A 21,489-nucleotide genomic window follows, 5' to 3' on the forward strand; every position below is an offset into this window, starting at 1 on the left:
AGATGGCTGGTAACTGCAAGGTGCTGTGTGTTCACAGGGAAAACTCAGGAAACATCTGAGCAGTGCAAACACAGTTACAGAAAGTCCACAAAGTACCCGGGGCTGGAATGCACAGGAGGACATGATTTTAAAGTAAGCCTAGTAGATGGGACTTCCCTGGCAGTCCAATGGTTAAGACTTCACCTTCCAATGCAGGGGGTGCAGGTTCAAGCCCTGGTCAGGGAGCTAAGATCTCACATGCCTTGTGGCCAAAAAACCAAAACATAAGACAGAAGCAATATTGTAACAAATTCAATAAAGACTTTTTAAAAAAATAAAGTAAGCCTAGTAAATATGTTCAAAGAGGGAGAATATGAGAATGTGAAATAGTAATAATAATGAGAAAGGCTAATTTGGAATGAAATAATGTGAATGCTGATTAACAGAATGGATTCATGTGAAGAATAAATTAGGATGTTAGAAGAGCAAGTGAAGGAAATCTCTTAGAAGATGTGAAATTAAGATGCAAGAAGACAATGGAGGAATGGAATGGTTTTAAAGGAAAATAATTTGGACCCAGAATTCTTATTCCACTAAACAAAAATTTAAGTATGTCATGTAAACTCTTCTAGGTACTGACAACGTTAGGAGACTGATCATGCAAAAATTCTTTTAGAAAATAGTCTTTGAAAAAGTATTCTTTCAGCAAAAGATAAATGTGAGTAAATAAAGAAGTTGATTGTGGTCTAAGCAAGCAACAGAAAGAACCTAAATATGTTTGAGGGCACATGGAGGCAGGAGGGAGAAGATAAAAACAAAGACACATGTCTTTTTCAGGGTAAAATATAGTTGTTGATAAGTTTTAAAAATTAATAGGGAGAAAACCTAAATATAGGTTTTAATAGAACAGGGTTAAGTATAACATAAGGAGAATGTATAACTTTCAAACCAGTTGAAAAATTTAATTAGCCAGAAAAGATAGAAAAGGAGAAAGATGCATACAAAAAGCATGGTGAATAAAACACACAACATAAAGCAGCACAGATACGACAATAATAAAAATAAAGTAAGTGGATTAAATTCACTGCTTAAAAGACAGACTCGTATTGGATAATAAAATAATACCTGATGATAAATTACTTCCAAGAATCACATTTGATATAAAAGGATGAGGAAAGGTTGAAATAACGGCTGAAAAAATGTTATTCCAAATATGAACCAACAGAAAGGCAGAGTAGAGGCTTAACATCAACTAAAACATATTTAAAGATAAAAACAGGGACTTCCCTGGTGGTCCAGTGGTATGGAATCCGCCTTCCAATGCAGGGGACACGGGTTCAATCCTTGGTTGGGGAACAAAGATCCCACATGCCGTGGGGCAACTAAGCCCGCGCACCACAACTACTGAGCTCATGAGCCTCAATGAGAGCCCGCATGCCTCAAACTACAGAGCCCACGTGCTCTGGAGCCTGCATGCCACAACTAGAGAAGAGAAAACCCCCATGCCACAACTAGAGAGAAGCCTGCTTGCCACAACGAAGAGCCTGCACGTTGCAATGAAAGATCCCGCATGCCTCAATGAAGATCCAGCATGCTGCAACTAAGACTCAATGCAGCCAAAAATTAAAAAAAAAAAAAAAGATAAAAACAATTATGTGGGACAAAGAGACACTCTATATATTGGTAACAAAGCATATTAGAGCCAGATGACCTAACAATTATGGATACATATGCACCTACCAATACAGCCCCAAAGCGTAGTGGAAGGGATGAAGCTAAGAGAAGAAACAGGTCATGAGTATTAAACTTTCTAACTCAAGTGTGGCTTTTCTAGACAACAGAGTAAGCATAGAAGAATAATCCAGGATAGAGATTCCAATGTAGCTTGAATAAGAAGGCTGAGCTAAAAGAAACAGACAACATTGACTCACAACAGTTTGGGAGGGTTGACCTAATGCAATAGGAGAAGTGGAATTCATTGTGTAAATATTAAGAGGAATATTAAATTATTTCAGATCCTATGATTATATATTTAGAAAACCCAAGATATTCTCTGAGAACAAACAATTAGTATTAATAAGAGAACTTATGTAATGACTGGATAAAAGATAAATATACAAAAAGTAAGTTGCTTTTCTCTGTGCCTAAACTCTTAACAGAATGTGAATAAATGCAGAGGTATATGCAATGTTCTTGAATGGAAAAACAATATTACAATATGCTAATTATTCCTAAAATAAAATAAAAATCCAATCCAATTCCAATCAGAATTCCAATTTTAAGGTTACTATGGCAGAATAAATATCCAAAAATAGTGAAAAAGTTTTGGAAAAGAACAGCAGTAAAGGAACTTGCCTTTGCAGAAAGTAATACTATATGAAACTACAAGAGTCAAGTGTAACAGGCTGGGTGGGCACACAAACAGACAGAGTCCAGAAACAGAGCCAAATACATTTTGGGGAAGTTAATGTACAGCAAAGTTGGCATTTTAGTTCAGTGGGAAAGGAATGCTTTATTCAATAAATGTGCTAGAATACCTCATTCTCAATCCAGAGAAGCAAAACTAGATCCTTAGCTATTATTCGTAAAAAGTTCAAATTGATTATAAGACCTAAGAACAAAATTTAAAAACAAATATGGGAACATATGCTAGTAACTTGGCACTCCAGGAGAACTTTTAAAGTGAAAAAGGACACTCATTAGCCATGAATGTATAGTAATGTAAACATTCTGTAAGGCAGAATACCCTGTGAAGAGTCATAAGGCAAAAAATGCAGTGGGATGTATATATAGACATGAGTATACATATATATGTACACAAAATGTTTTTAGTCTTCATTATAAAGAATGCTACAAATTGATAAGAAAAATGCAAACAAATCAATGGAGAAATGGGCAAAGTATGTGAACAAGCATGTCACAGAGGGGGAAATCCAACTTGGCTAACAAGCAAATGACAAGATGAAAGTTAAAATACACTATTTTTTGCCCTTCGGAGTAGAAAAACAATGTAAAACCATCATGAGAACACCCAGTCCTGGAAGAAGGAAGGGAAACACCCAGTTTCACACATGGTGAACAGAAATGTGTTTGGGAACGAAGTCTTGAAGTTATCAAATAAAAAAACACATATGTTGGCACAGCAAATCCACCTTGGAAATGCCAACCTATAGAAATAACAGCACTAGTACATACAAATTACAGGTATAAACTTTATTTTAGCAGTGCCTATAGTGTCAAAAACCACCACCAACAACAAAATCCAAGAAAAAACAGAATCACGATGAGCAGGCATGGTTTAAAAATGATCATATGCTGTGGAATAAAATATTTAGAGAGAATGTTTGTGATTTATTTTTCAATGAAACAAGCACTCTGCCAAGTGCATTATGTGCATTCGACTCTGATGCGTTTGCACTTTGAACAAGCAAAGTAAGAAGGAGCAGAGAAGACAGAACAAGCTGGGGCCACTGGTCAGTCTCCCTGAGGTTTGGGAGGTGTGGAGAAGAAAACTCTTATGTTTCTTTTATAGATCTTCGCATTGTTTCCTTTGTTACAATGAGCTTTTCTCATTTCTGTAATTAAGACATAGAAAACGAAGCACATCGGATGATGAACGTCAATCTCGAACAGGTTTGGAGGCTTCTATGCTACTTGAGAAATAATTGCAGGGGGCTTCCCTGGTGGTGCAGTGGTTGAGAATCTGCCTGCTAATGCAGGGGACATGGGTTCGAGCCCTGGTCTGGGAAGATCCCACATGCCAGGGAGCAACTGGGCCCGTGAGCCACAACTACTGAGCCTGCGCGTCTGGAGCCTGTGCTCCGCAACAAGAGAGGCCGCGATACTGAGAGGCCCGCGCGCCGCGATGAAGAGTGGCCCCCGCTTGCCACAACTAGAGAAAGCCCTCGCACAGAAACGGAGACCCAACACAGACAAAAATAAAAATAAATAAATAAATAAATAAGAAGACCCCAAGATCACTATTAAAAAAAAAAAAAGAAAAGAAATAATTGCAGGGAGCAGAGATGTTGGATCTGGAAAAACCAGGACTCCAGGAGGAATGTGGGGTCCCAGAAAAGTGGACACACTCTCCAATTTTTCTGAGGCGGGAACGGAAGCTGTAAAGGAGTATGAGGTGTGGTGCCCAGAGAGCGCCATCTGCCTGCAGCCGGGAGGCGATGACCTCGCCCTTCTGTGTACCCCCACCCCAGCCCCCTCGCAAGCCAGGGCGGGTCCCTCAGCTGGTACCTTGGGCGATGTCGTCCTGCCTGGGCGGGCAGGGCCGTTCGGCCGTGTGCGCAGGTGGGGGGTGCTCTCGCTCGGGCTGCTTGGGGCACCTGCCCTCGTTGAACACAGGCGGCAGGTTGGCTGTGTGCACCTGTCGGAGCTGCTCATAGTCACTCAGAGCGGCCGTCAGGTCCCAGTTTTTGCCTGGAGACGAGAAATGACAAGACATTACAATACTGATGCATGAACAATGGTCACATTTTAGGAAAGAATCACGCAAAGAAGGGTCTCTGTTAGCACGTGTTCACTCTTGAACTCCCCACCAGTAGTTCTCATTTTTCTTTTTGTTCTTTTCTGTTTTTGGTTTTTCACTCAATGCTTTTTAGTATACTCACAGAGTTGTGCAACCATCCACACTATACGATCCCAGAACACTTTTCATTACCCTGAAAAGAAACTTTTTTTAAAAATTGAAATATAGTTGATTACAATGCTTCAGGTGTATAGCAAAGAGATTCAGTTATACATACACATACGCAGATCTATTCTTTTTCAGATTCTTTTCCATTGTAGGTTATTACAAGATATTGAATATAGTTCCCTGTGCTATACAGTAGGCCTGTGTAGTTTTAGTTCTCAGCTTTAGAAGGAGTAAAATGGCCTGACGCGTACTCTCTAAGAGTAGAATTTCACACCCACGCCTGAGATCCATCCCTCTGAAGTACGTGATGTACCTACAGTAGTACATCATGTAGTATCTAAGGATGCTAGCCTTAGATTCACACACCCTGCAGAACATTCCACGCCTCTGAAAACTAAGTCATAGAGTTTAATTTCCAAGGGGAGCAAAACATTGAGTGCAAAAAAAAAAAATAAAAAATGGAAAAGAAGTTCCCAGTGGAAAAAAAAAAGGAATGAAAGGAATTCTCATGTTTTCTTTGGGCTTTTGCTCAGTATTTCACCTTTTTCTTGAAGCTTAGCTTGGAGAGGGCAGAGCCTCCAGGGGGCTGTGTGGGAGGCGACCTCAGAGCTCAGGTGCTGAACTGGGTGAGACTCCAGGCGGGACAGCTGTGCCTGTCCCAGGCAGTGCTCAGCAGGGATGGGTGCTGGGGGTTCACAGCATGAGGGGGAGTTCATGGGGGGCTGGACTCAGTGTGGAGGCTCTAATCCCTGACTCTAAGACTTAGTGGACTTCGAACAGAAGGAAGGAGGTGGCACACACCGCATCCGATTCTATTAGGCAAACATGTGCTTCTTAAAGATTTTTTTTTTTGATATGGACCACTTTTTAAAGTTTTTATTGAATTTGTTACAGTTTTGCTTCTGTTTTATGTTTTGGGTTTTTGGCCGGGAGGCACGTGGGATCTTAGCTCCCTGACCAGGGATTGAACCCACACCCCCTGCATTGGAAGGCGAAGTCTTAACCACTGGACCCCCAGGGAAGTCCCAACCATGTGCTTTTTAAAGGCAAAGAATTAAAAGCTTAGCTCTAATTTTAAAGAGCGAATAAAATCTTATCCTCTCCCGATTAACTTCAAATTGCAGTATTCACTATATTGACTAACAATACGATGAATTATGCGGTGTAGACAACAGAATGAGGCTTTGAACGTCTAAAATAATATCTGAACATCTTCCTCTGGTCTTTCTACTTTTTTCTGCTGCAGACTTGATACTATCAATCAGAATGTTTAAATTCTATCACATGGACATGTACAATTTAATCATATTTTTTTCCTCCACAGTCAGCTAACAAAGACACCACTGAAGCATCTTTGCACATCTCAGTGGGGAAGAAAAGGAAACGAAACCATCCGGGTTATTCAACAAAACCCTAGCAGGGTCTGGGGGCACTTTTGTAAGTGGTGACAGGTGGGGACATGGGTGGAATGCAGCCCCACTACTGTTAGTAGTTGTATCGTGCAATGTGGCGGTGATGAGAAAGTCGTTTTAGGGGAACCAGCTGAAGCAGAAATGCAAGCATGCACTTTCACTCTTACACACGACTAACAATCACAGTGTACACACACTGCCTGTCTAAGTGCTTTCGAGTCTAAGTGCTTGTGTCTATCAAATGGACATCCTCGTTCCAGGGTGCAGTCCAAGAAGGGCAAGACAAGGCCCTGCCTTAGGGACATTATTCCTTAGCAGGGGCAATGACCTGGGTGGGCACCTTGCCCTAAAGTAGGGCCAAGGGTGGCAGGTGCCCCAGGGAGGGCCAAACCTGTGTCCGGGAGGAAAGTCAAGGAGAGGGGAGGTGGAGGAGAGGCACCCGGATTGCGATCCTATCACGAAATGCAAACACGTTAAATATGGGAGTGTGTATTAGCAATGACACCAGCCCCACAAATCCTGGTTGTGAAGGGAAAGAACCTGCATGGAGCACCCAGGTGTAGCCGGGGGTGTCATCGTCCCTGAGCCCCACAAGGAGTAGGCACTGTCCTGGCTCCTCACAAACAGAAAGTGAGGCTTAGAGGATTGCTACACCATAGTGTTTGCATATGAACCCTCCATTCTGGATCTGTCCACCAAGCTGCATGTCCCCTGCAGGGCTGCCATGGACATAAGACCCAGTCCTGAAAGAGCTGTGGCCCCCCAGCTCCTGCTCTCAGGAGCCAGCCCACTTTGCTTCTCCCACCAACTGGAAAGAGCCTGTTCTGCTGTTCCTGTCTGTTCCCAACAGGAGACCCTTTCGGAGCCCCCTGATCCACGTTCCATCACAGGTGATCAGACCCGAGTATGAAGGCAGGACCACAGCGCTCATGCGTGGCTTCTGTGGACCAGAACTCCAGGGTGGGGGTGTGTTCCCACCGTGTGCCTCTGTTAGAGCATCAGCTGGGGCAACGCCGAGAAGCACGTGTCCAGCCATCAGCAAAGGCCGGTCCGCTCTTCTCTCCCACCCGGGGACCTCTCACTCGCTGATTTTTCCCACTTGCTCTTGCCTACACTGTCTTCTCCCATCACTGCCCTGGACTCCTGTTCACTTTGCTACACACCTGCCCGTATCCTTAACCAGCAAGCATCCTGGTTCTAACCTGGGCCGCACCTCTTAGCAAACGGGGATCCAGTGTCAGGTGAGAGCGAAGATGGAGGAGGGGGTGGCACTGTCCACAAAGCCCAGCTCCCAAACGATCCCCAAATGCTCGATTTCAGATTTTAGAGAACTCCTCAAGGATCCAGGACTCCAGGGTCTGTGCACTTGAAAAGGGTCCAAGAGGCCACTGAGAGGGAAGCAAGCAAGACGGAAGGAAGACAGACACACTCATCAGATGTTTAGGGGGTCAGAGCCCCTCGAGATCTGCTTCCTGCTCTGCCCAGTCCCAAAGACTGCAGCTCCGGACAACCAGGAATGCCAGTGGTGACTGATGTGTGGACAGGGGACACCCAAGGGATGAGCTTGACACTGGAGGGTTGTACAGGTTGTATCTAAAAGCACGAAACCTAGAGGAGAGGGACAGGAGTGGGCCCCTGGTGGCCTGGGAGCAGGGTTTGGTGCTCAGAGAGCATACATTTCAAGATCCCCTTTCATCTTCTCCACTGTAAGTCTTGGAGGGTCCCAAAAGGTGCCGCATGGAGGGAGGATGAGGTGGAAGGGCACACAAGCCCACCATGGTGACACCACCACAGTGATGCAACGGGCTGAGGCCAGAAGGAGTCCATAGCCAGGTGACTGGGGTGGCCACAGGCTGTGAGCCCTGAAGCCAGCACACTCATTAGAGGGGGGGATCAGTCCAGCAGAGCAGTAAAGAGCTCAGGCTTTGGGCCTGGACCTACCTCCTGGCTACTTCTGTGACAGTGAATACAGAATACCACCATGTGAAACCTTGGGTTACATTTCTGAACAATTGGGATAATAAATCCACCTGATGAAAATTCCTAGGAGGAGTAAGTGAGGTGAGGAGACTACATTTGTAAAGTTCTTAGCACACGGAAAGCAATTAGTGTTACAACCATTTATGATAAGTTTTCACTTATGCCTAACTTCTGTCACTTATGGTTGAGATCCAGCTGGTAAGTGACAGAAGTGAGATTCAAATCCAGGTCTGTCTTGATCAAAACCTAAGCTTTTGGGGCTACAGTTCCTTTGAACCTGACTTTGTTTTGGGAGTCACGGCTCCTGGCTGCTGACCACCCTTGAAACCTCCCTCTCCCGTGGCCGCCCATCATGACTCCATAACAGGACTTGCCCTACTTCCCAGATCCCTCCATCCCCACCTTGCCACTGTTTTCACCTGCTGGGTCCTTGCTCTGTTCCCCACAAACTCACCTGTACTATGTGAAATTCTCATTCAGGTGTCACTTGTGCCATCTCCCAAACACCAGCAAGCCACCAGGCTGCTGGGAGGACACCAGAAGGCCTCTCTCCAACACGACATCTTAACAGACCCCTTTACTATGACTCTAAACACTCCATGTCCCCTTTTCTGGCTGCTTCGCCTTTCCCTGTCCTTAAAGCACATGGATTCCCTCCACTTTTCTTCTTGTTTTTCTTTTCTTCTCTTAATTTATAATATATTCTCTTTTGAAGATTAAGTCCATCTCTATGGGAATAATCATAAATCTAGTTACAGTATCCTAAGCTTCAAGGCCAAATGTTCAAAGATGGCAGATGCTAGTCAACTATCCAATCTCTATTCCTGTCTGATTCTATATGCACAGAATCCTAATTTATTTGCAAGAGCAATTTGCACAGTTAGAAATATTCATTTTTCTCCTGCAGCCGACCTGAGGGTTTCCAGTGATGTTCCAACAGTATTTCTCCAAGAACAGTATTTCTGGTAGGACAGTATCACTGTCTGGAAGACCTCAAGGAGATGGAGACAGTTGCCTGATAAATGTTTCCTTCCGGGTGCTGCCTCAGTTTTTTATTGTCACATGGAGCAGGTGACTGGGGTACCAGCAGGTACAGGTTTTACCCTCTAGCACAGTTTACTGGTGATGTGCTTGTGCTTTAAACTTTTAATTCATTTTATTTTTTATTGTCTTAAGAGGAACATCAAGCAGGGTCTGATCTCAGGTTAAATGGCTTATTTTGTTTTGTCTCTAAAGCTTCACATCCATTAAGGAAAATGATGAAGCAGAGATATATGAGCCCACAGGAAGATGTGAAACAGGAACTGACTAAACTCAAGGAAAAAAGAAAAGAAAAGAGTTAATTTCAGAGACGAAGTCCAGTTATAAGGGACCAGACAGAAAACAAGTACAGATAGCATAGTAAGGACCATAAAAATGAAAATTAGTAAAGTGAGCAAAATGAAATAGAACTAAAGAAACAAAGGGTTACAGGGAAATGGTAGATAGAGATTATAGGTGAAGGAAATGCCACGTACACATCACTGGAGCCCAAAGTAAGAAATCTAAAACAATGGAAAAGAAAAAATAATTTAAAAACTATGATTAAAAGAGAAAACTTTTTTTTTTAACCATATGGAGGTACTTTATTATTTCCTTATAATCAGGCAATCTCAACAAAATGGTATGCTAATTAAATTTGTAAAATGCTGTGGTAATAAAGTTTCACGAAATTTCAAGACAAGGAAGAGCATTTGTCACATGAAACCACATCACATTGGACAGGCACTGTGGTTCACATTCTGGGTACTTGTGATTCCCTCTTTTGCTGATTCTCAAAAAGAGAAATTAAAAAAATACATGGTACCAAGCATATATATTCTACTTTATTTCATCATTTCAGAAAAACTTATTTGCACACAAATGTAAATACTAAAACAATTTAAAACATACAGTCTTCTCAATATCCTTTCATTAATTAAGAAGAAACAAAAATGGATAGCCATCATAGAGTGATCTTGGGCATACAATTAGGGAAAAGTGGAGGAAAATCAGGAGCAGAGGAGATGGTAGTTTTTGGAGAGAAATCTAAGACCAGCAATCACAGATTTAGCCTTTCAAAAGAGAGAACTTCTGACATAAATACTTGATCCTACACACTGAAAGGGCACATTGTATATAAGGAAACTGTCCTAGTATAATCAATACAATGATATAGCCTTATAATATTATTATGTTTTAAAGATAAAGAGAATTATTTGAATATTTCAGCAAAAAGGAAAAACAATCAGGCTGGTAACATACTTCTTGGCAGCCAAATTCAATGCCTGAAGATAATGGGCCACATTTACAAGATACTGAATGAAGTAAAGAAGTGCGAGCTAAGAATGTTTATACCCATATAGGCCATTCCTTCATGGATAAAGGCTACAGACAAATCATTTAAAACAGGTCTGAGTTCAGGAAACATTAGTCAAATGGATCTTTCTTGAGAAAACTACTAGAAGATGAGTTCCAGCCAATCAAGAATGAATGGAGGTTTGGCAAAGGGAAATTGAGGCAGCACTAAATGTAGTTAACTGTACAGCTAAGTAAAAGCAAAGGTACAGATACAAATGACAGAGAAGAACATTCTGCCAAAACAAAAATGGTAGAAAGAGGCTTCCCTGGTGGCGCAGAGAGTCCACCTGCCAATGCAGGGGACACGGGCTCATGCCCTGGTCCGGGAAGATCCCACATGCCGCAGAGCGGCTAGGCCCGTGAGCCATGGCCACTGAGCCTGTGCGTCCAGAGCCTGTGCTCTGCAACGGGAGAGGCCACAACAGTGAGAGGCCTGCATACCACACACACACACAAAAATGGTAGAAAGTAGAAAGTAAAGCCCACTTACAGTTGCTTCGGCTGTACTACATGGGAGTACAAAATAGTACTTAAAGTCAGCAGATCAAATATAAATATGTGAACATACATAATAGTACAAAGGAAAACACTAGAAACATGTGAACGACATACTACTAACTAAACTGGATGGTAGAAGAGAGAGAGGGAGGAGGAAGAAGATATAAACTAGTTTTATTGAGGCAGATCATTGGAACCAGCTATAAGGAAAAGGGAAAGAGGATAGTACATCAAGGTAGCAGTTTTAAAAGTAGCCACTAGATAAAAATATAACTTTTAAAAATAAAAAGCTAACTGATTCCATTGATCTATATGTCTGTTTTTGTGCCAGTACCATACTGTTTTGATGACTGTGCCTTTGTAGTATGGTCTGAAGTCAGGGAGTATGCTACCTCCAACTCTGTTCTTCTTTCTTAAGATTGTTTTGGCTATTTGGGGTCTTTTGTGTTTCCATACAAAGTTAAAAAGTTTTTGTTCTTGTTCTGTGAAAAATGCCATTGGTAATTTTATAGGGATTGCATTGAATCTGTAGATTGCCTTGGGGTATATGGTCATTTTAACAATATTGATTTTTCAAATCAAAGAACATGGTATATATTTCCATCTGTTTGTGTCATCTTCAGTTTCTTTCATCAGTGTCTTATAGTTTTCATAGTACAGGTCTTTTGCCTCCTTAGGTAAGTTCATTCCTAGGTATTTTTTTTTTATGCAACGGTAAATGGGATTGTTTCCTTAATTTTTCTTTCTGACCTTTTGTTGTTAGTGTATAGAAATGCAAAAAATTTCTGTGTATTAATTTTGTATCCAGCAACTTTACCGAATTCGTTGATGAGCTCTAGTAGCTTTCTGGTAGCGCCTTTTTCTATATATAGCATCATGTCATCTGCAAACAGTAACAGTTTTACTTCTTCTTTTCCAATTTGGATTCCTTTTATTTCTTTTTATTCTCTGATTGCTATGGCTAGGATGTCCAAAGCCAAGAAATAAACACAGGCACTTACGGTCAATTAAACTATGGCAAAGGAGGCAAGAAACAAGGGAGAAAAGACAGTCTCTTCAATAAGTGATGCTGGGAAAATTAGACAGCTACATGTAAAAAAATGAAATTAGAACATTCTCTAACACCGTATACAAAAATAAACTCAAAATGGATTAAAGACCTAAATGTAAGACCAGATACTATAAAACTCCTAGAGGAAAACGTAGGCAGTACACTCTTTGACATAAATCTCAGCAATATTTTTTTGGATCCATCCCCTAGAGTAACAGAAATAAAACCAAAAATAAATAAATGGGATCAAACTAAACTTAAAATCTTTTTCACAGCAAAGGAAACAATAAATGAAACAAAAAGACAACTTATGGAATGGGTGAAAATAGTTGCAAATGATGTGACTGACAAGGGCTTAATTTCCAAACAATACAAACAGCTCATACAGCTTAACATAAAATAAAAAAAAAACCCATTCAAAAAATGGCAGAAGAAGTATAAGCCTCTTAGATAGCCTCATCCACCAGAGGGCAGACAGCAGAAGCAAGAAGAACTACAATTCTGCAGCCTGTGGAACAAAAACCACATTCACAGAAAGATAGACAGGATGAAAAGGCAGAGGGCTATGTACCAGATGAAGGAACAAGATAAAACCCCAGAATAACGACTAAGTGAAGTGGAGATAGGCAACCTTCCAGAAAAAGAATCCAGAATAATGATAGTGAAGATGATCCAGGACCTTGGAAAAAGAATGGAGGCAAATATCAAGAAGATGCAAGAAATGTTTAACAAACACCTAGAAGAATTAAAGAACAAACAAACAGAGATGAACAATACAATAACTGAAATGAAAAATACACTAGAAGGAACCAATAGCAGAATAACTGAGGCAGAAGAACGGATAAGTGACCTGGAAGACAGAATGGTGGAATTCATTGCTGTGGAATAGAATAAAGAAAAAAGAATGAAAAGAAATGAAGACAGCCTAAGAGACATCTGGGACAACATTAGACACAACAACATTCGTATTATAGGGGTCCAAGAAGGAGAAGAGAGAGAGAAAGGACCAGAGAAAATATTTGAAGAGATTATAGTCGAAAATTTCCCTAACATGGGAAAGGAAATAGCCACCCAAGTCCAGGAAGTGCAGAGAGTCCCATACAGGATAAATCCAAGGAGAAACATGCTGAGACACACAGCAATCAAATTGGCAAAAATTAAAGACAAAGAAAAATTATTAAAAGCAGCAAGGGAAAAATGACAAATAACATACAAGGGAACTCCCATAAGGTTAACAGATGATTTCTCAGCAGAAACTCTACAAGCCAGAAGGGAGTGGCATGATATACGTAAAGTGATGAAAGGGAAGAACCTACAACCAAGATTACTCTACCCGGCAAGGATCTCATTCAGATTCAATGGAGAAATCAAAAGCTTTATAGACAAGCAAAGGCTAAGAGAATTCAGCACCACCAAACCAGCTCTACAACAAATGCTAAAGGAACTTCTCTAAGTGGGAAACACAAGAGAAGAAAACCTACAAAAACAAACCCAAAACAATTAAGAAAATGGTAATAGGAATATACATATTGATAATTACCTTAAACGTGAATGGATTAAATGCTCCAACCAAAAGACACAGGCTTGCTGAATGGATACAAAAACAAGACCCATATATATGCTGTCTACAAGAGACCCACTTTAGATCTAGGGACACATTCAGACTGAAAGTGAGGGGATGGAAAAAGATATTCCATGTAAACGGAAATCAAAAGAAAGCTGGAGTAGCAATTCTCATATCAGACAAAATAGACTTTAAAATAAAGAATGTTACAAGAGACAAGGAAGGACACTACATAATGATCAGGGAATCAATCCAAGAAGAAGATATAACAATTATAAATATATATGCACCCAACATAGGAGCACCTCAATACATAAGGCAACTGCTAACACCTATAAAAGAGGAAGTCGACAGTAACACAATAATAGTGGGGGACTTTAACACTTCACTACACCAATGGACAGATCATCCAAAATGAAAATAAATAAGGAAACAGAAGCTTTAAATGACACAGTAGACCAGATAGATTTAATTGATATTTATAGGACATTCCATCCAAAAACAGCAGATTACACTTTCTTCTCAAGTGCACACGCAACATTCTCCAGGATAAATCACATCTTGGGTCACAAATCAAGCCTCAGTAAATTTAAGAAAATTGAAATCATATCAAGCATCTTTTCTGACCACAGCGCTATGAGACTAGAAATCAATAACAGGGAAAAAACTGCAAAAAACACAAACACATGGAGGCTAAACAATACGTTACTAAATAATCAAGAGATCACAGAAGAAATCAAAGAGGAAATCAACAAATACCTAGAGACAAATGACAATGAAAACACGACGATCCAAAACCTATGGGATGCAGCAAAAGCAGTTCTAAGAGGGAAGTTTATAGCTATACAAGCCTACCTCAAGAAATAAGAAAAATCTCAAATAAACAATCTAACCTTACACCTAAAGGAACTAGAGAAAGAAGAACAAACAAAACCCAAAGTTAGCAGAAGGAAAGAAATCATCAAGATCAGAGCAGAAATAAATGAAATAGAAACAAAGAAAACAATAGCAAAGATCAATAAAACTAAAAGCTGGTTCTTTGAGAAGATAAACAAAATTGATAAACCATTAGCCAGACTCATCAAGGAAAAGAGGGAGAGGACTCAAATCAATAAATTAGAAATGAAAAAGGAGAAGTTACAACAGACACCACAGAAATACAAAGCATCCTAAGAGACTACTACAAGCAACTCCATGCCAATAAAATGGACAACCTGGAAGAAATGGACAAATTCTAAGAAAGGTGTAACTTTCCAAGACTAAACCAGGAAGAAATAGAAAATATGAACAGACCAATCACAAGCACTGAAATTGAAACTGTGATTAAAAATCTTCCAACAAACAAAAGTCCAGGACCAGATGGCTTTACAGGTGAATTATATCAAACATTTAGAGAAGAGCTAACACTCATTCTTCTCAAACTCTTCCAAAAAATTGCAGAAGAAAGAAAACTCCCAAACTCATTCTATGAGGCCACCATCATCCTGATATCAGAACCAGAAAAAGATACTACAAAAAAAATTACAGACCAATATCACTGACGAATATAGATGCAAAAATCCACAACAAAATACTAGCAAACATAATCCAGCAACACATTAAAAGGATCATACACCATGACCAAGTGGGATTTATCCCAGGGATGCAGGATTCTTAAGTATATGCAAATCAATCAATGTGATACACCAAATTAACAAATTGAAGAATAAAAACCATATGATCATCTCAATAGATGCAGAAAAAGCTTTTGACAAAATTCAACACCCATTTATGATAAAGAACTCTCCAGAAAGTGGGCATAGAGGGAACCTACCTCAACGTAATAAAGGCCATATATGACAAACCCACAGCAAACATCATTCTCAATGGTGAAAACCTGAAAGCATTTCCTCTAAGATCAGGAACAAGACAAGGATGTCCACTCTCACCAATATTATTCAACACAGTTTTGGAAGTCCTAGCCATGGCAATCAGAGAAGAAAAAGAAATCCAAATTAGAAAAGAAGAAGTAAAACTGTCACTGTTTGGAGATGACATGATACTATACATAGAATCCTAAAGATGCCAGCAGAAAACTACTAGAGCTAATCAATGAATTTGGTAAAGTTGCAGGATACAAAATTAATGCACAGAAATCTCTGACATTCTTATACACTAGTGATAAAAAATCTGAAAGAGAAATTAAGGAAACACTGCCATTTACCACTGCTACAAAAAGAATAAAATACCTAGGAATAAACCTACTTAGGGAGACAAAAGACCTGTATGCAGAAAACTATAAGACACTGATGAAAGAAATTAAAGATGATACCAACAGATGGAGAGATATACCATGTTCCTGGATTGGAAGAATCAGTATTGTGAAAATGACTACACTACCCAAAGCAAAATACAGATTCAATGCAATCCCTAAAAATTACCAATGGCATTTTTTACGGAAGTAGAACAAAAAATCTTAAAATTTGTATGGAGACACAAAAGACCCCCAACAGCCAAAGCAGTCTTGAGGGAAAAAAACGGAGCTGGTGGGCTTCCCTGGTGGCGCAATGGTTGAGAGTCTGCCTGCCGATGCAGGGGACACGGGTTTGTGCCCCGGTCTGGGAAGATCCCACATGCCGCGTAGCAGCTGGGCCCATGAGCCATGGCCACTGAGCCTGCGTGGTGAAAGGCTCACGCACCAAAAAAAGAAAAAAACAAAAAAACAAAAAACAAAACGGAGCTGGAGGAATCAGACTCCCTGACTTCAGACTATACTAGAAAGCTACAGTAATCAAGACAATATGGTACTGGCACAAAAACAGAAACATAGATCAATGGAACAAGATAGAAAGCCCAGAGATAAACCCACGCACCTATGGTCAACTAGTCTATGACAAAGGAGGCAAGGATACACAATGGAGAAAAGACAGTCTCTTCAATAAGTGGTGCTGGGAAAATTGGACAGCTACATGTAAAAGAATGAAATTAGAACACTCCCTAACACCATACACAAAAATAAACACAAAATGGATTAGAGACCTAAATATAAGACCGGACACTATAAAACTCTTAGAGGAAAAAAGAGGAAGAACACTCTGTGACATAAATCACAAGATCTTTTTTGATCCACCTCCTAGAGTAATGGAAATAAAAAAAAAATAAACTAATGGGACCTAATGAAACTTAAAAGCTTTTGCACAGTAAAGGAAACCATAAACAAGACGAAAAGACAACCCTCAGAATGGAAGAAAATATTTGCAAACGAATCAACAGACAAAGGATTAATCTCCAAAATATATTAACAGCTCATGCAGCTCAATATTAAAAAAACAAAAAACCCAATCCAAAAATGGGCAGAAGGCCTAAATAGACATTTCTGCAAAGAAGACATACAGATGGCCAAGAAGCACATGAAAAGCTGCTCCACATCACTAATTATTTGAGAAATGCAAATCAAAACTATAATGAGGTATCACCTCACACCAGTTAGAATGGGCACCAACAGAAAATCTACAAACAACAAATGCTGGAGAGGGTGTGGAGAAAAGGGAACCCTCTTGCACTGTTGGTGGGAATGTAAACTGATACAGCCACTATGGAGAACAGTATGGAGGTTCATTAAAAATCAAAAAATAGAATTACCATATGATCCAGCAATCCCACTACTGGGCATATATCCAGAGAAAACCATAATTCAAAAAGACACATGCACCCCAATGTTCATTGCAGCACTATTTACAATAGCCAGGTCATGGAAGCAACCTAAATGCCCATTGACATACGAATGGATAAAGAAGATGTGGTACCTGTATACAATGGAATATTACTCAGCCATAAAAAGGAACGAAATTGGGTCATCTGTTGAGACATGGATGGATCTAGAGACTGTCATACAGAGTGAAGTAAGTCAGAAAGAGAAAAACAAATATCGTATATTAACATGTATATGTGGAGCCTAGAAAAATGGTACAGATGAACTGGTTTGCAGGGCAGAAATTGTGATACAGATGCAGGGAACAAACGTATGGATACCAAGGGGGGAAAGTGGCGGGGTGGTGGGGGTGGTGGTGTGACGAATTGGGTGATTGGGAGTGACATGTATACAGTGATGTGTATAAAATTGATGACTTATAAGAACATGCTATATAAAAATATATATATTATTCAAGTCAAAAATAAAATGTAATAAAATAAAATGAACATATTGTTCGAAAAAAATGGCTGAAGAAATAGATATTTCTCTAAGGAAAACATATAGATGGCCAACAGGCACCTGAAAAGATGCTCAGTATCACTAATTATTAGAGAAATGCAAATCAAAACTACAATGAGGGGCTTCCCTTGTGGCGCAGTGATTGAGAGTCCGCCTGCCGATGCAGGGGACACGGGTTCGTGCCCCGGTCCGGGAAGATCCCACATGCCGTGGAGCGGCTGGGCCCGTGAGCCATGGCCGCTGAGCCTGCGCGTCCGGAGCCTGTGCTCCACAACGGGAGAGGCCACAACAGTGAGAGGCCCGCGTACCGCAAAAAAAAAAAAAAAACTACAATGAGGTATTTCCTCACACCCGTCAGAATGGCCATCATCAAAAAAATCTACAAACAATAAATGCTGGAAAGGATTTGGAGAAAAGGGAACCCTCCTACACTGTTGGTGGGAAATAAATTGGTATAGCCACTATGGAGAACAGTATGGAGGTTCCTTAAACAACTAAAAATAGAGTTGCCATATGATCCTACAATCCCACTCTGGGCATATATCTGAAGAAAAGTCTAATTTGAAAAGATACATGCAACCCAGTGTTCACTGCAGCACTATTTACAATAGCCAGGACATGGAAGCAACCTAAATGCCCATCGACAGATGAATGGATAAAGAAGATGTGGTATATATAATACAATGGAACATTACTCAGCCATAAAAGGAATGAAATAATGCCATTTGCAGCAACATGGATGGACCTAGAGATTATCATACTAAGTGAAGTAAGTGAGAGGAAGACAATTACCATATTATACCACTTATATGTGGAATCTAAAAACATGATACAAATGAACTTATTTACAAAACAGAAATAGACTCACAGACATAGAAAACAAACTTATCGTTACCAAAGGTGACAGCAGGTTAGGTGGGGAGAGATAAACTAGAAATTTGGGATTAACATGGGATTAACATATACTACTATCTATAAAATAGGTAAACAATGACCTACTGTATAGCACAGGGAACTATACACAATATCTTATAGTAACCTATAATGGAAAAGAAACTGAAAAAGAATACATATATATGTATAACTGAATCACTTTGCTATATACTTGAAACTAACACGACATTGTAATTAACTATACTTCAATAAAAAATAATTACATTAAAAAAAGGAAAAAGGGAAAGAGGATAGTACATAAAGGTAGAATTTTAAAAAGTAACCACTAGATAAAAAACATAACTTTCCTAAATATCAGAAAAACATTTAAAAATAAAAAGCTAATAAAATACAGTGAAAGTCATTTAAATATTTATATATTAATAGTAAATATAATACGACAGAATTAAGACCAACCATATCTGTCATAGCAATAAATTTAAACAGGTTTAATGCAGCTATTTAAAGATAAGAATTTTCATATTACCTCAAAAACAAAGATCAACTTGTGCTGTATATGGGAGATATAGTCAGAAAAGTGATTCAGAAAGGTTATAACTAAAGGGGAGGAACCATGGTTTATCAGGCAAAGATAAAACAATAGCAACAATAATAACAACAAAAGGCAATATAGGGGTCATAATCTTACATCAAACAAATAGAATTTAGGTCAAAAGGCATTAAGTAAGATGCGGAAGGCCACTTTATAATGCTAAAGGGTTCAGTCCACAGTGGAGATGAATTAATCCTACTTTTTTATTTTCTGTAGTTTTGAGGTCTTGCTGACCCGGGAGAAATCGCCCTTCTCAGAACGCTCTAATTCTTGGTGATGGCAAATGACTCCCTGCAAGCATGCCTTTCATATGAAGAAGGAGCCAATCCAGAGTCCACACTCCCAACCACCTCCTCTGTCAGGCCCTCATGCTCTGGGCCAATGTTCCCTTTGTGCTAGACACCCAAGGCCAGAGACAGCATATGGCAGCCCCTCCACCCTGGAGCCTACTGCAATGATTCACACCAGCCGATACTAAATCCGCCTACCCCACCTTGCCCATTCCTTCTTGCAGAAACCATAGTATATCCTAGCCCACGTGTTCCCCTCAGCCCCTTTGCCTTCCAACCCTGGTGCTTCTCCAGGTGGCCCTGGGTGCCATGCCTCCTGCCTCTAGGGAACTGGGAGTAAAACTTTCTTGCTTCATGACAGTCATTTCTGTGTGTGTGTCTTACCAGACCCGGTTAAAACAAATCCCCAGCACATATTAAAACAAGACATAAGAAATACAAATATATGCATATTAAATAAAAAGTAGAAACCATATAAAACAGAAGTTACCATGAGACGCTAAGATAAACACACGGACATGGACTAGTAACAAAAGAACACCTGCTGTTTATGGCAATAGCTTCTAAACCCGTGAGACAACCACAACAAAGGTTTGCTTTTTGCTCAGCCCACGAGTCTGCTGTGGGTCCGCCCCAGATCTGTGTCACACCTTCTCACTTCAGGATTCAGGCTGACAGAGCAGCTGCTCTTAAAAACCGCCCATCAGTGTGGCAGAAGGACAGAGATCCCTGGAGCATCTCCAACTAAGGATCAAACACTGGCTCAGAAGTGACACCTCATTTGTGTTCATAACCCCGTGGCCGGAACTAGTCAAAGGGACCATCCAACTACAGGGGCCAGGAGGGGCAATGCACTCATGCCCCCACTAGGGGGAGGCAGAGAGCCAGACATAGTCTGTGAACAGCCTTGATGAAAAACTGACATACATGAAAAATAGCCTTCTTATATAAACAAAAATAAGTTAGAAGACATAATGGAAGAGAACATTCCAGTTATGATGGCAACTAAAAGAAAAAATACCAAGAAATGAACTTAAAAGAGATGTGTAAAACAGGTGTTTATACATAGATGTGTAAACACATAGATGTGTTTCCATAGGTGGAAACATTATAATATCCCTGAAAGGCACAAAAGTAGAACCGCACACACTATGTTCCTAACTTGGAAGACTCAGTATCATCATTTCTTCCTAAGCTAATTTGTAAATTTAATATGATCCTGTAAGAAATATAAGCACTTTTTTTTTCTTCTTGGAATCAGACAAACTGAGTTTAAAGTTCATTTGGAAAACTAAGCAAGAATAACTAGAGAGGCTCTGAAACATAAGAGCAGTAAGGAGGGAGGGGCACTTGCAGTCACCAAACCCACTCCACTGCCTCAACAATTGGTATATGAACAATCAGACAAAACCATGGAATGTAAGGGGAAGTCCTGGAGAGACTTAAATACATACAAAATGTCAAAAGGCAAATGTCAATCTGGGAAAATGTTTGCAACTCCTATCACATACAAGGCGTCATCTCTGAGGCAGTTCTGTTCCCAAGAAAATCTGAGGAGGGGGCATGCTGTGGGGGATGAGGCGGCAGGACTGGGTGGGAGCAGCAGCTGACCCATCAAGAAGGTTCAGTAGGGCCTTGGCTGAATTGGCAGGTGGCATGGGAGTGGGGGTGGCCCTTCAGAGGTGTCCGCAGTGTGGTAAGGGGCCAGGCCATTATACTCAGACATAAAGAAGGCACCACATGGAGGCGCCCCCAGGAGGGGGAGAGTCTTGGGTGAGGTGATATTCTCTGGCTGGGATGTCACCTGCAGAGGCCTCAGCTGTGAGACCCAAGCAGCTGTGGCTCCCCATCTGGGCACACAGAGCAGACATGACACCCTCTGTTTTCTCCTGTGTGGTGTGTGTGCATGCATGTGCATGTGTGTATGTGTATGTGTTTTGCCCAGAAACCAATAAGAAAAAAAAAAAGATTAACTACTCAAAAGACACACAGGCAAAGGACATGAACAGA

At 40.4% G+C, this 21,489-nt stretch overlaps 1 protein-coding gene across 5 annotated transcripts in view; it reads right to left on the bottom strand.

Annotated features, from left to right (window-relative positions):
* The window catches only part of LOC137232774 (OTU domain-containing protein 7A), a 389,090-nt gene that overhangs the window by 101,492 nt on the left and 266,109 nt on the right, over positions 1–21,489 (bottom strand). For all 5 annotated transcript variants that reach the window (XM_067755571.1, XM_067755579.1, XM_067755553.1 and 2 more), the window contains one exon: positions 4,228–4,410. In XM_067755571.1, coding sequence (XP_067611672.1) covers positions 4,228–4,410 — 183 coding nt within the window. The remainder of the gene's footprint in view (positions 1–4,227; positions 4,411–21,489) is intronic.

The sequence above is a fragment of the Pseudorca crassidens genome, chromosome 1, assembly GCF_039906515.1.
Source record: "Pseudorca crassidens isolate mPseCra1 chromosome 1, mPseCra1.hap1, whole genome shotgun sequence".
In the NCBI taxonomy this organism is placed as follows: Eukaryota; Metazoa; Chordata; class Mammalia; order Artiodactyla; family Delphinidae; genus Pseudorca; species Pseudorca crassidens.